This window comes from Barbus barbus, assembly GCF_936440315.1.
Source record: "Barbus barbus genome assembly, chromosome: 26".
NCBI lineage: Eukaryota > Metazoa > Chordata > Actinopteri > Cypriniformes > Cyprinidae > Barbus > Barbus barbus.
Window position 1 is genome coordinate 2017501 of NC_136754.1, and position 15137 is coordinate 2032637.

Below are 15137 nucleotides of genomic sequence, written 5' to 3' on the forward strand. Positions count from 1 at the left end.
ATAGATAGATAGATATTGGTTAAATAAATCCCGTCTTCGTGTCTGTACAGGATGGTTTTCGTGACTCATCCTAACTCTGTCCTAACTCTGGATTCTCCTGCCCACTCATGGAATTTAAATGGATGCCTACGCTGTGATTTCCTGGAAAAAAGCCAGTCATAGACAAAGCAAATCTTGTTCGCTGACCTTTCAATACAAATTAATTTCTACTAGACCAAAAATTAGAGCATATGCATAAAATACTTATTAGGACTGCACATTTAGTATCTAGTATTATATTATATTATAGTGATCCTCTACTATTGCATTTGGAAAGAACACAAAAATTGTCCATTTATAATATATTCATTTGAAATAAACCCCAAATGTTAAGCAGAACAATACTGGCTCACATTTTAGTAACAGTCTTGCATTACAAGCCGTTTTAGCAGTTAAGTTCTTCAAGTGTGCATGCTGATTGCGTTATTTTTATCATGGCATGTCAAGAACACAATGTGCATCTGTTCAATTTTCGTCTGCCGCTCGGTGATCCATTATTCAGACTCAGCGCTTTGCGCGTCCCTTGCGTAACCAGACCCGCTCAATCGAGCTCGCATTACTTGATGTCCGCCATTGCTTGTGTTTAGTGTGACCGAGCGCATTGAAAAGATGTTTTTATCTTCAACTCTGCGCTCTGCCGTGTCTTATGCGGTAGGTTTATTCTATATATGCTGTTATCGGATTATTCTTGAGGTGGATGTAAGAATTGCATAAGAATCATCATTTAAAGAGGCGTTGACATCTATGCAAGGACAAGAAGCTAATGCGCTAACAGCTAATAATCAGGCCTGTTTGTGTTTATATGCCATTAAAATATTAATTAAACCTTTTGTGTTGATTATACACTCTTTAAAACTGCGATCTAGTTTAATAATTTATCTAACAAAAATGTTATGTTTTTTAGAAGCCCACACAGGTCGAGTAATCAATAAATGAACCTGAATTAATATATAAGTTAATTATATGTATGTCTATCTATTGTAGTGAATAATGCAGTATACACTATACAGTGCATTCACAAAGCAGAACGCATTATAGGCTATAAGCGCTGCATACTTGGTGCACAAGATATTATATTGTATATTTGGTCAGTACATACAATATACAAAAAAGGATGTGTTTGTTAGCAGTTTGTAGTTAGCTTTCTGTTCTGTTTTACACTTGATGCATTTGTTCTGCAGGCGAGGCAGGTCCGCAGTTTGCACCAGACATCAGCTCGAGCTGGAGCAGGAGGACTCTTTGTGGTGAGACTTGACTTTCATATGTTTATTATTACAGCTTAATATTCAGTAACATTATCAGTGTGATGAGAGCAAAACTGAATTAAATTGAGCTAACACTAGTTGCTTTATTGCTGAATTTGTTTCATAATTGGCAATGGAAACTTGCGCTGAATTACAACACTACTGACTTTATATAGTTGAGATAAGCTTGTTTCATAATTTGATAAACTTTACACAGTTATTGAACTGAAATGAATCAACGCTGAACTGATTTTGAGTTAATAATGACATTATCTATTTGTTTTATAGTTGAAGAACTTTGCAACGATAATAATTGCTGTTTGTGTTATACTATAAAGCTGCTATAAAACAATCTATGTAAAACGCCAAGAGGATGCACTATTATAAAGCTGATATTTGTGTTGATCTTTCTTCATTATTCCAGCATAGAGACACACCGGACAACAACCCAGAGACTCCATTTGAATTCACCTCAGAGAACATGAAGGTGAGGGAAATCTCACCACAAAACTCGATTTTACAAAATTGAGATTTATATATCACCTGAAAGCTGAATAAATAAGCTTTCCATTGATGTATGGTTTGTTATGATGGGACAATATTTGTCTGAGATACAACTATTTGAAAATCTGGAATCTGAGGGTGCAAAAAAATCTAAATATTGAGAAAATCTCCTTTAAAGTTGTTCAAATGAAGTTCTCAGCAATGCATATTACTAATCAATAATTAAGCTTTGATATATATACAGTAGGAAATGGACAAAATATCTTCATGGATCTTCATAGAATTTGGAGTACTAATATATATACTAATATAGTATATAGTCTTACTCTCCAAAATAATAACTAAAGAAAGATTAAAAGATAACCTCATAGTTATTTACTGAACCCTTAAATTAATCACAATTGTATAATGAAAGGCATAAAAAACAGACAATTAATCATGATAATCAGCATAATCGGCAGAGCCCTAAAACAGACAATTAATCGTAATAACCGTGACTATTTTTTAGACAATTAATCGTCAGCCAGATTTCATAATCGTGACAGCCCTAATTGTGATATTTTACAACTGTACATTTTACATCTGTATTCCGCAGGTAAAATCAAATATGTCTTGCTGTGTTCAGATATGTTGAATAAAGCTTATAGCTGTGTGGTTATTGTATAATGTATTTGACTACAGAGAGTTGAGGCCATCATAAATAATTACCCAGCGGGACACAAGGCGGCCGCCACTATTCCTGTGCTGGATTTGGCTCAGAGGCAGCACGGATGGCTTCCTATTTCAGCAATGAACAGGGTGAGAGGTTCTAAAGACATGCAACAACGTTTTTATTTATTTATATATAATAAAGAGTTCTCACAATTACTTAAAAACCTGGAACTATTAGTGCTTTTAAGTTATTTAATAGTGTATATACATTTATTGGAGTTATTCCGTTAACTATGAGCAGTGTTGTTTTAGAGTCATTGATATACTATTAGAATCAGAAAGAGCTTTATTGTCAAGTGTTCTTACACACACACACATACACGCACACACACATGTTAATGTATCCATTATGGACCGTCCTGACAGTTTTAGCTGTAATTTATATGATCTGTTTTTTTTCATAGTGTTTTTATGACATTGTAAAGTATTGATTTTGTATCGTTGTGTGGCAAATCATCTTTGTTAAATGCATCACAGTTTCATGTGTAGTTCACCTCTTTTTTTAGTGCACAGCAATCATCCAGCCTTCATGAAACACATGACATTAAGGCATGCATACCGTAAACTGTCAAACCCGCTGTAGATATTCAGCATTTTACAGTCCAGTTTCATTCACAAATACTGCTTTGTTTTTATTCAAATATAAGTTTCTACAGAATGTTGGCTATTGCTCCGCAGGTGCACACAAATATACAGTATCATAAATATTTGAAAAGAAAAAAATCATAATAATATTTAATATTAGTTTTTTCAATTGTGATAGTGAATTTCTTATTTTCTATTATTAACGTATTCTGGTTTTCATATTTTTGATTGAAAGCTATGGTCCTAAAAGCGTTCCCTGATGTGATTTCTGATTTCTCCTGCAGGTGGCAGAGATCCTGGGCATTGCTCCAATGAGGGTTTATGAAGTAGCGACTTTCTACACCATGTTCCTCCGTCAGCCGGTGGGAAAGTACCACATCCAGATCTGCACCACTACGCCCTGCATGCTCTGCGACTCCGACAGCATCCTGGAGGCCATCCAGAACAAACTGGGTGAGCGAGAACCGTTTCCAGCTCTCCACAGGGACTCCACACAGACATCTCGACTCGCACGTCACCAATAAACACACTGGCTATATAAACAAGCTAAAGCCACGCTGCTCAAACAAGGCCTGAAATTGGAATATTTGAAGATGCTGGAATTGTACACTAATGGATTGTGAAAACATATTTTAGAAGTAAAAACAAAATCAGACCGTGCCATCATTTACTCATCCTAATGTTTTAGTTTTTTTATTAAATAGCAAATTGTTCCTTAAAATATCATCTTTAGTGTTCCGTATAGTGTTTTAGTATCATTGATATACTATTATAATTAATATTTCTTATAAGTAAATGTGTGCAAATACAGTATATTGCCAAAAGTATTGGGTCACCCCCTTCTAATGAGCAGGTTTGACTACTTTAGTCATTTCTATGAGTACAAATCTTAATGTTTAAGCATATAATGGTATTCTAGGGAATTGTGTGCTTCTAATTTTATAGCAACAGTTTGGACAGAACCCTTTTCTATTCTAACATGACAGTGTCTCTGTGTATAAGACACGGTTCAAAAAGACATGATTGATTGAGTCAGTGTGGAAGAACTTGACTGGTCTGCAGAAAGCCAAGTCCTGATCCCAGCTGAACACCTCTGGTGTGACTTTATATGCAGACCTTGAGTCAAAAACTCATCATCAAACACCAATGACTTGTATAAGGGTTCTGTCATTTTAGACACGTCCAGAACTGTTGCAACAGAGATGGAAATACAGTTTTTAAATACATGAATTATGTTTTCATCTTTGTTTCCACAGTTTTGTTAGTGCCTTTTTCTGTTCTAAAGAAGGGGGTCCCAACACTTTTGTCCTTATAGTGTCTATACAAGTCATTGGTGTTTGGTGATGAAATAGAAAAGGGTTCTGTCCAAACTATTGCTATAAAATTAGAAGTACACAATTCCCTAGAATACCATTATATGCTTAAACATTAAGATTTGTACTCATAGAAATTACTAAAGTAGTCAAACCTAAAGTAGAAGGGGGTGCCAATACTTTTGGCAATATAGTGTATATAGTTTTAAATGCCTGTAGTATTTTCTCTTCTTTATTAGTTTTCATTTGAATTATTTTCTTCAAACTAAAAATTATGAGAATGAGTGCCTTGGCCACTAGCTGAAATAATATAATATAGAATTTGATGTAATAAAAACATAAAGTAATAATGTAATTATATATGCATAATAATAGAAATGTTTACTATTTTATATTTTAATTTAATGTCATCCTAAGTAATGCCTATGCAAATCAGGTATGACAATGGCATATAAATTATGGTTATAAGTTAATATTTTAAATTTGTACTTTTTTCACTTTAATTTTAAGTCATTTAGTTGTGCGTTTTCGTCATTTTTATTATTATTATATTTTAAATGTTTAAATAGTATTTACCTTAGTAGTTCTCCATACTAAAAACTGAGAAATAATGTCTTGGCAGTTGAAATAATATATAAGTAATATACAATTTGATGTAAAAAAAAAATAAAAGAATAATATAATATACACATCATTCTGTAAAAGCATTTTGATGTTTATTTTAAAACAATGTTTATTTTAATTAACAGTGTTTAATTGTCTAACCCAGAAATGATCTCTCCTGTCAGGTATCAAAGTCGGTGAGACCACGGCAGATAAATTATTCACGCTAATAGAAGTCGAATGTCTCGGGGCTTGTGTGAACGCACCAATGGTCCAAATCAACGATAACTATTATGTGAGTATGATCAGAGTCTCGTTGTGAATGTATGTTGATGAGCGGCAGCTAGTTTTAATGTCTCCTCTAGGGGAGGCAGTTTCTCTGTTATGAAGTCAAGATGAGCAGTGTTTGTTCCTGTGCTCAGAGTGGCCTTAACCAGGGCAAAGGGCAATATACAGGATGTGTTCATGTGGTCATATTTGGTTTAAAGAGGTAACAAGTAATAATTATCTTCTGATTGGCTGATAATCAATCCGACAGTCTAGATGATTGGAGAACGTACAAACAAATTAACTTTGCATACTATTGTACAAATACTACTACTAATAGTTATTATTATACATCATTGTTTAATAATATTGATAGTGCATGTTGTTTTTGTTATACTGTAATTTATTTTAGTAGTCAAAAAGAAATGCAGAACACACAAACAAAAGAACTGAATATATTAGTACAAATAACAATGCTAATTATTACTGTTACTACTATTAGTATTACCCAATGAAATAATAATATAATATTGATAGTGTGTATAGTTTTTGTTGTATTCTAATGTTTAATTGTCAAATTTGTCTAAAAAAAGCAAATGCACAACAAAAGAACTAAATATAATTATACAAATAAAAATACTAATTTTAAAACATCATCTAAAAATAATAACGTTTTAGTTTTTTATTGTATTGTTGTAATATAATATTTTTTGTAGCATTGTAATTTAATTGAATTGTCAAAGTACCAAATGCATAATATACAAACAAAAAAATGTGTAAATAACAGTACTAATTATTATTACTATTATTATACACATCAAAAAATAATATAATATTGATAGTGCATAGTTTTTTGTATTCTAATTTATTTAATTTGTATAATTCATAAAAAAATGCAGACGTACAACAAAAGAACTAAATATAATTGTATTACTACCACTGCTACTAATTATTATTATTATATACAGTCAAATAATAATGTAATACTATGATATTTATGATGCATATTGCCATTTTTATTTATACATTTTTTTGTATTCTTTGTTTTAATTGTCAAAAACAAGAAATAAATCAAAACACTATCAGTGGATTTCTAGCTAGAGGAAAGATTGCTTATATAAGTCACTTCATGTTCTGTTTAAATAAAGATTAATTCACTAATTAGATCTGAGTCTGTATCGGTGGGGAATATTCCATGGGTTGTGTACGTTTGCATTTAAGCTCAGGGCTCGCAACATTTCTAAATCCCTGGTAGACCTTCGGGCAGGTACTCTTCAAATTTTGGTCAAAGTAAAGTAAAGTAAAGTCGTGACGTATTGTCAAGTATGGTGACCCATACTCGAAATTGGTGCTCTGCGTTTAACCCATCCAAGTGCACACACACAACAGTGAGTAGTGAACAAATGCACACACACACACACCGTGAACACACACCCGGAGCAGTGGGCAGCCATGCTGCAGCGCCCGGGGAGCAATTGGGGGTTCGGTGCCTTGCTCAAGGGCACCTCAGTCGTGGTATTGAGGGTGGAGAGAGCGCTGGACATTCACTCCCCCCACCTACAATCCCTGCCGGCCGGAGACTCGAATCCGCAACCTTTCGATTACGAGTCCGACTCTCTAACCATTAGGCCACGACTTCCCAGGGGAAGGGGGGAAAGGGACGTTCTCTGCATTTAACCCATCCAGGTACACCTGGAGCAGCGGGCAGCCATCAATGCGGCGCCCGGGGAGCAGTTGAGGGGTTCGGTGTCTTGCTCAAGGGTCTCACCTCAGTCGTGGTACGCCGGACCTGAGACTCGAACCCACGACCCTCGGGTTACAAGTCCAACTCTCTATCCATTAGGCCACGACTGCCCCCTACCACGACTGCCCCCCGAAAGGCCGTTTTAATTTAACTAGCCCAAATAAAATAAAGACCATAAATGTCAATCAAAAACGTTTTCAATACACAAATATCAAGGAAAGAGTTTTATTTGACTATTTACAAGGTATCTGCAGAATTCTTAATCTATTTAAGGCAATTTGAAAAAGAAATTCTTATACCTTTTAACGTATTTAAAACTGTCCAAGGCCTTAAAAACGCTTCAGTTTAGTTGTATCAAATTTATGGACCCGTGGGAGCAATGCTTCTTCTAATTTTTTTTCTGTTCTGAGCAAAACTTTTCTCTATTGGGCGGACATTCGGGCACCTGAACAAAAGCATTCTTTATACCAGACCTGTACAGCATGCACACAAAAAAGCGTGTAACTTTTAACTTTAAGGGAGACACTGCAGGCAAACACTTTTTTTCTTGCACCTGTCAAATTTGAGATTTTGGGCTTTTTGGTTTTTCATAAAGTATTTTTTCAGATTAGCAGAAAGAAAACATCCAAAAGACACTGTGTTTCTTCTATAGCACTTTATCTATTTGTGTCAATAGATTTCAATTACAATTATTTTGAAAGGCCGTTTTCTCTCCTACATTGAGCCATATATCTCCACTTCAGTAGCACTTACACACCAAACTTTACATCTTTATTCCTGTCTATATTCCTGTTTTTACAGAGGGATTTGTTCATATATAATTTGCTTGATTATATACAACATTTTATTCCCAAAAAATGTTTGAAAATGTATTGTTTTCTGTCTGTTCTAAGTATTTTCTGAATTATGGAGTGACAAAATGAGATGCCCAAACTAAAAACTTTTGACTCTAATATGTCAATAAAATGAAATAAGAATTTTGAACCAGCTTCATCTAGTGTTTAGATTTTTGTTCTAGAAATTTATGCAAATTAGTGCATATTTCAAGTTCAAGCTCTACAGGAAATTAAGTTTCCACAATATATTTATATATTGCAGAACCTTAATATATTTAACTAATGGCAAATTTTGGTAATTCTGCATGTTGTCTGAGCATTGGCATCTTCTGAGGTCCTCTGAGGGGTTGGCATCATCTCTTCTCAGGTGTTCGGTCATCTCAGATCATTTAAGGGTTGGATCCAGACTGAAGCTTCTGTAATTCCTAGTTACCACGGGATGTTAATCAGAAACAGAGAAACAAATAGAGACATAATTAACGTAGCTGCTGTTCCATCTAAGCAAAAATGATTTGTTCAACCCAAGCTAAAGAATAATAATAATGTACATTTGATCAGATATAACAGCAGTACAAGATTATAAGATGCATTATGTGAAGGCTTGGCTAAAGAGATGTGTCTTTAATCTAGATTTAAACAGAGAGAGTGTGTCTGAACACTGAACGTTATCAGGAAGGCTATTCCAGAGTTTGGGAGCCAAATGTGAAAAAGCTCTACCTCCTTTAGTGGACTTTGCTATCCTAGGTACTACCAAAAGTCCAGAGTTGTGCGACCTTAGGGAGCGGGTTGGATTGTAGCGTGGTAGAAGACAAGTTAGGTACGCAGGAGCTAAACCATTTAGGGCCTTATAGGCAAGTAATAATATTTTGTAAATGATACGGAACTGAATAGGTAGCCAGTGCAGAGACTGTAAAATTGGGGTAATATGATCATATTCTCTTGACCTGGTAAGAACTCTAGCCGCTGCAATCTGTAGCTTGTTTATTGAAGATGCAGGACAACCAGCTAGCAGTGCATTACAATAGTCCAGTCTAGAGGTCATGAATGCATGAACTAGCTTTTCTGCATCAGAAACAGGTAGCGACTCATTTGGTGCATATCGTTCTCTTTCTATGAAACCTGTAAACAGCATTCACCGGTTCTAACTCTGTCGTGACATCAGCTCTATAGCGGTTTGCCCGAGCATTGCTATTCTTTCCCTTTTACTGGCGGCATTCAATCAAAGCTTCCCAACTCATTTTTGTGTGCGTGAGGCACATTATTTCTTCTGCGCGTCTTCAGCTTAGAGGGAACACTGCGTGGGAGCCCTGTATTTAAGGTAGCCCGTCGGGCAGGGCAGTGATACATTTTGGTAGCCCGACTGGAAATCACAATATCCCCGGGATGTCGGGCTAGCGATTTTGCAAACCCTGAAGCTTGTTTGTGTTAAGCGAAACCCTGTTTGACCTGCCGGGGTAATGATGCAATTAGCCGTGGCTTCTCACAGTTAAGTAGGAATTCGTCAGCCCTGCATGATTCACCCACCTGAAATGGGTTAGCAGGTCTCGTTCCGACAGCTAATCAGGAGAGCTCATCCTTTGATGCATTCTTCTGGAGGAAGCTCGAGGAACCTAGAGATCACATCTACATGACCCTGCTGCTTCCAGATAATGAGATAGCTACAGTCTGGCTGGAGATCACTCATGTTTACCAATTATTTGCATTTACTGTTTCTAACATTTTCAGAAAGTGAGTTACAGAAGGTCTGACAGGCTGCAGAACATCTGTAGCGGTTAAATCTCACAAAACCTGTCAAGAACATGTAATTCTGTTTCGTTTAAAGAATTTTAATGCCCTATTAGGAAGATCTCAGTGGATCTGAAAACAAGCTTTATTTTTACGTTTTCTCTGAATTCAGCATAATAAAGTTGATGCTTGAGCTTATAGAAAAGGGTATACTATAATCAATTAATCCTGCATTAACGAGTGTGTCCTTTCTTTGGTTTGTAGGAGGATCTTAAACCATCAGACATTGAGCAGATTATTGATGAACTGAAGGCAGGCAGAGTTCCTTCTCCTGGACCCAGGTACACTGATCTCCCTTCTTTTAATATTATTTGATATATCGTGATAAAAATTAATCCACATCACAGAGCTTTTAAAGTGGCCATTGCATTTCCTGAGGTACTTGACTTGTATGTTTAATATGAGATTATAGCATTTATGATTTAAAGTTTAGATGCAAATTCATGGAAATTCAACAGTGAAGTGATTCAAAATTTAATTTGTTGGTGTCATCACTCAAAAATGAAGTATGGGCTTGATATATTCATGCATTGAAATGTTTTATAGTTAATGTGATAAATTGCTGCTTACCATGCATGCAATGCTTTGTTTTATTGGTGATGTTGCATATAAAAGAATTAAATTATTAAATATAATTATTTCTAGTGTTTTGTGTAAGAAAATATGCCTTTATTATTTCAAACTAGATTTTTATTGTATTCTTCTAAACAAATTGACTCTAATTGGCTGTTTGGTTAAAATGGTTCATCTGAATATTAAAGGCTAATTATATTTTTTCAGAGTAAATACATAAATATTAAGTCTCTTCTGCTCACTAATACTGTATTTATTTGTTGTAAAATACAGCAAAAACAGTAATATTGTGAAATGGTTAAAATTTTTAAATAACTTTATTTTAAAGTATTTTAAATAGCCTAATTTTATATCCAAATATATTTTAAAATGTAATTTATTTCTGTGATCAAAGCTGTATTTTCAGCATCATTACTCCAGTCTTCTTCAGTGTCACATGATCCTTCAGAAATCATTCTAATATACTGATTTGCTGCTTAATTATTATTGGGGCTCAATGAACTGCATTTATTTGAAATAGAAATGTTTTGTAACATTAGAAATGCTTTTACTGTCACTTTTGATCAATTTAATGCATCCTTGCTATTACATATGATGTGTCCTATCATGTCAGACAATAGTGCATATGCATGCATATTTCAATCCATTTATCCATTATATTAGACTTTAAAGCGCAGTAGTGGGAATTGTATGTGAAAGCAACTCACCTTATTTGTGTATACATTTAATTCTTTTTCAGAAATTGTGCCAAGCCAATTGATTTGGTATAGTTTGGTTGTGACATCATGGGTGTGTTTGGGACATTCACAGACGCAAGCTTACTAAAAGGATTGACAGTCAGATGAAGGATCAGTTGTTAGTTGTAAGAGGACGATGGTTAGCTCAGCTTGCAGGTCTCAGAGACGCCCCTATTATTTATTTCACTTATGAAGATAATATGAGGTCTATTTAAATAAGTACATGATGTGATGTGTGTGGTTAATGAATCATTTGGCTCGCTAAGAATGTTTTAATTGATTGTAATGATTTCACTTCCATCAGGAGCGGGCGTTTTTCATGTGAACCTGCTGGAGGTTTAACCTCACTGACAGAACCTCCTCCTGGACCAGGCGTTGGTGTGAGACCTGATCTGTAAACGGACCTCCATGATCTTGAGCCCTTGTAAACATCAGAGATGTTGTGTATGTAAATAAAATATTATCATTAATTATACCCAATAGACCAGTGTGACTTTTTTTTTTTTAAATGATCACAAATCAACCATGCAGATTAAAGGAATAGTTCACCCTAAAATGAACATTCATAAGATTTGAAGAAATGTGTCATTCCATCACTTGTTCTGCAGTGAATGGGTGCCGTCAGAATGAGAGTCCAAACAGCTGATAAAAACATCACAATAATCCACACCACTCCAGTCCATCAGTTAATGTCTTGTAAAATTAAAAGCTGTGGGTTTGTAAGAAACAAATCCATCATTATGATGTTTTTAGCCAGAATACCAGTCCATAATCCATAACGCTTCCTCCAGTGAAAAAGTCCATCTCCTGTTGTCCTCTCACATCAAGATCCACCAACATATTTGTTTAGAACTCTTTCGGCTTGTAAACAGTGCTTGATCTATGTAGATTTCTCTCCTGATTCAGAAAGCAATATCACACATAGAGACTGTTTGAAGTTGAAATGTCTTGATGGATTTGATTCTTACAAAAGTGCAGCTTCTGGTTTCACAAAATGGTAATTGATGGAGCGGTGTGGATTATTGTGATGCTTTTATCAGATGTTTGGACTCTCATTCTGACGGCACCCATTCACTGCAGAGCATCCACAGGTGAGCAAGTGATGCAATGCTACATTTCTCTAAATCTGATCTGATGAAGAAACAAAGTCGTCAACATTTTGGATAGCCTGAGGGTGAGTAAATTCTCAGCGAATTATCATTTTTGGGTGAGCTATTCCTTAAATGTTTTTTTTTTTTTTTTTTTTGATACAAACAAGATCCATGTTTGCATGCAAATAATTTTATTTTTATTTAAATTATCCAAACAAGTAGTTTTTATGCTCCACAGCTAGTGGAACATTTCTGAACTCACTATAATCAGCATGTTATGAGTAAACAAAGTCGATCAGGTTTACTGCAACAGTAGTGAAAATACTGGAGATGATTTCAACAGTTATTGCGCTTAATTTTTAGTAATTATGCAGAGTAATTTCACCTCTATTCACATTCTTGTCACTGACGGCAGCACACAGCAATAAATAGCAAAACGCAGGCTGTGATACTATTAGATGCTTTAACCCATATGTTTATTGATTTATCTTTACTTTTCATTAATTGATAATTGATTAAAAAAGGAATATGCCAGATGGCTTGGAATATTGGGGTTGTGGCATATTCATCAAAATGTAAGCATGGTCAAGACAAAGGCCTCCATCCCAAATACACTTTGGCAATATTAAAAGAAAACATAACATAAGCTTTAAACACTTTGTTTATTTGATATAAACAATGCTTTAAATACATTTTGCCATCCATACAGCATAACCTCACTGAGAGTGGCAGATGCAGGATGTATAAATATATATGCGTGTGTGTGTGTGTATATATACATATATGGGTAGTTGACGTACCAATGGTGTGACGAGGGAAAAAAAACCTCTGACATTGAAGATAAACTCTCTCTCGTGCTATTTGTATCTAAGAATGAAGATCCATTTTTCTCATGTTATTTGTATGTTAAGTTTTTTCTTCTTTCTACATTTTTGCTGTCACACCATAGGACACAGCCCAATTTTTATTTGTCAACTACCCATATTTACATATATATATTTTAATTTATATCTATCTATACAATTTAATGATAGTGAATAAAGTGTACATCCAAATGTTTATTTACTGTTATTTGATTGATCAGGCAGTTATTGTACAATGACAATAATCAAAAAGGGGAAATATTAGCCACCTAATAGGTCTATCTGTGCATGTATTTTATTTACTTTCACTTTTAACCAGGAAAGTCATTAGATTCCTATTTACAAACAAGAAAATACAGTATTGAAAAAAATGATAACATCTAAGTTAACTGGTTTTATTCAAGTCAAAACTATTACTTAATATCACTCAATCAACCTAAATGCATTCATTTATACCAACAAACTATTTTAAATTAAGTCAAAATTGCTCAAGGTAAAAAAAAAAAATTTAGTGTCTTGAATACACAAAATATTACATCATAATATAGGAGTTATAGTTTGATTAGCCTAAATCATGTTAGCTGAGTTAAGACACAAACAGCATTCTGTTTACATGCAACTAAATGTTATGCTTATGCAATTGTACAAATGTAACATCACAACACTGTATGGTACTTTGTTTTTATGGTTCAAACCATAACCCAGTTCTACACAAGATAGTTACAGTGTCATATGTCAACAACGCGTGTTTATTCATGTTATGATCACTTTTTTCAGACCAGAACATTTCATTTCATGCAACTGACTCTAGCTGGTCTATGCATGCATATGTGTGTGTGTGTGTGTGTGTGTGTCTAGCCAGCGCCCATCCCCCTCTCTCTCTCACACACACACACAGACACAGACCAATGTTCTCCCCTGTGATTCGAGCTCGTTCTGCAACATAATACCAGCCCATCTCCTGCGCATGCGCCAACTCCCTTTTTCCTACATCATGTAAATAACCAACTGCGCCACAACAATAACAACCTCCGAAAGCGCGACAACGGCGTTCTAAACCAGCGAACCTGGAATCAAACACATTTTATGCGCTCGAAATAACAGAATTGGGTCGCGCTCGTCAAATACCTTCTTCTTCTCCTCGCGCCTCTCCGACATCAACGTTCCAGAACATTCGCGCTCGCGCTCGCTGCAGCGTCGGACGGAAAGGGTGACGTCACGGTGCGCAGCGTCAGCCCCCCCCCATCCCAGAGAGAGAGAAATAATAATAATAATGATATAAACCCTCATACAAAAACATGGGATAAGCACAAAGTGAATGTATTTCACTCGTTAAATAAATAAATAAAAAGAAGCGTTTTATACATTTATTTTAAGAATTATTTGACATAATTCAAACTACAAAACAGTCAAATAAATGACTATAGGAAATAACACACACAAAGTTAATAAATAAAATACATTAAATGAAAGACACAGGACATATTCTTTGCATAAAATTTAATTTTAAATGTATTTGCCTAAACTGATAGTTACAGCCTCCACCCAAAGCATTATGTATTTGTGTAAAACTAAAGATATATAATTAATTTAAAAAGATAAAGTATAGATATTAAATATAGTGTAACGTAATAAAGGTGTTGATATTGTATGTAAATATTAAAACAAATATGAATAGAGAAATATTAAACAGCAGACGTTGGATCACGTGGTCTGTCTTCGGCCAATGAGCGCCTCCGCTTCGCGTGTTTTTTCGGTGGGGCTTTTCTTAGAGACGGACTGACGGCGATGTTTTCAAAAGCAGCTCTGAGAGACGCCACACATGTCCAGTTTTTACTCGTTTCTTTTTCTTAAAATCGTCGAGAATTCGTCCTCTGCTGGGAGGTGAATGACGAAGAGGAAGCCGAAGAGCGCTGCGACGGTAAGCGGAAAGTTTCAGTTGTTTTTGTCGCGGTTTAATACTGAAGCAGCAGGAAAACGCGTTGAGTTAAGCTCCGGAGAGAGTCTGAGAGCTGGGGCAACAATAACCCAATGTGTGGGGGATTTTCCAGGCTTTTTGTGAATATTAGCAGCAGCTGCCTCAGGAGCGGGGTTGTGCTCGCGAGCGTTGCTAGTGCGCCGTGCACGCGTCAGTGACGGGCGCGTTTGCTGTGCGTTAAACGCGGGTGTGAAGAGCTGGAGGCCCCGCATGTCTCAGAAACCCACTGCAGGCTCATTGTCTGTGTGTGAGAGGGCCATAGCT

The 15137-nt window shown here is 35.5% G+C and overlaps 2 protein-coding genes and 1 long non-coding RNA gene across 4 annotated transcripts in view; 2 read left to right on the plus strand and 1 right to left on the minus strand.

Moving 5' to 3' along the window:
• The first annotated feature begins 553 nt into the window (after nt 1–553).
• Nucleotides 554–11414, plus strand: ndufv2 (NADH:ubiquinone oxidoreductase core subunit V2). Its single transcript, XM_079379162.1, has 8 exons — nt 554–690; nt 1221–1283; nt 1708–1770; nt 2469–2585; nt 3368–3536; nt 5185–5294; nt 9836–9912; nt 11246–11414. The coding sequence occupies exons 1-8, from the start codon at nt 649–651 to the stop codon at nt 11337–11339; spliced, it is 735 nt and encodes a 244-aa protein (XP_079235288.1). The 5' UTR covers nt 554–648; the 3' UTR covers nt 11340–11414.
• Nucleotides 7223–14098, minus strand: LOC306846074. The gene is made up of 3 exons (XR_013782040.1): nt 14024–14098; nt 9371–9456; nt 7223–8271 (listed from the first exon to the last, which is right to left on the minus strand). It is a non-coding gene; the product is annotated as an uncharacterized lncRNA (long non-coding RNA).
• Nucleotides 14099–14644: 546 nt separating this feature from the next.
• The window catches only part of LOC306846027 (ankyrin repeat domain-containing protein 12-like), a 49881-nt gene continuing 49388 nt past the window's right edge, over nt 14645–15137 (plus strand). Inside the window, exon 1 of one of the 2 annotated variants that reach the window (XM_079379093.1) lies at nt 14645–14816. The gene's annotated coding sequence lies outside the window, so the exon portion shown is untranslated. The remainder of the gene's footprint in view (nt 14817–15137) is intronic. The other variant, XM_079379094.1, reaches the window with a different exon arrangement.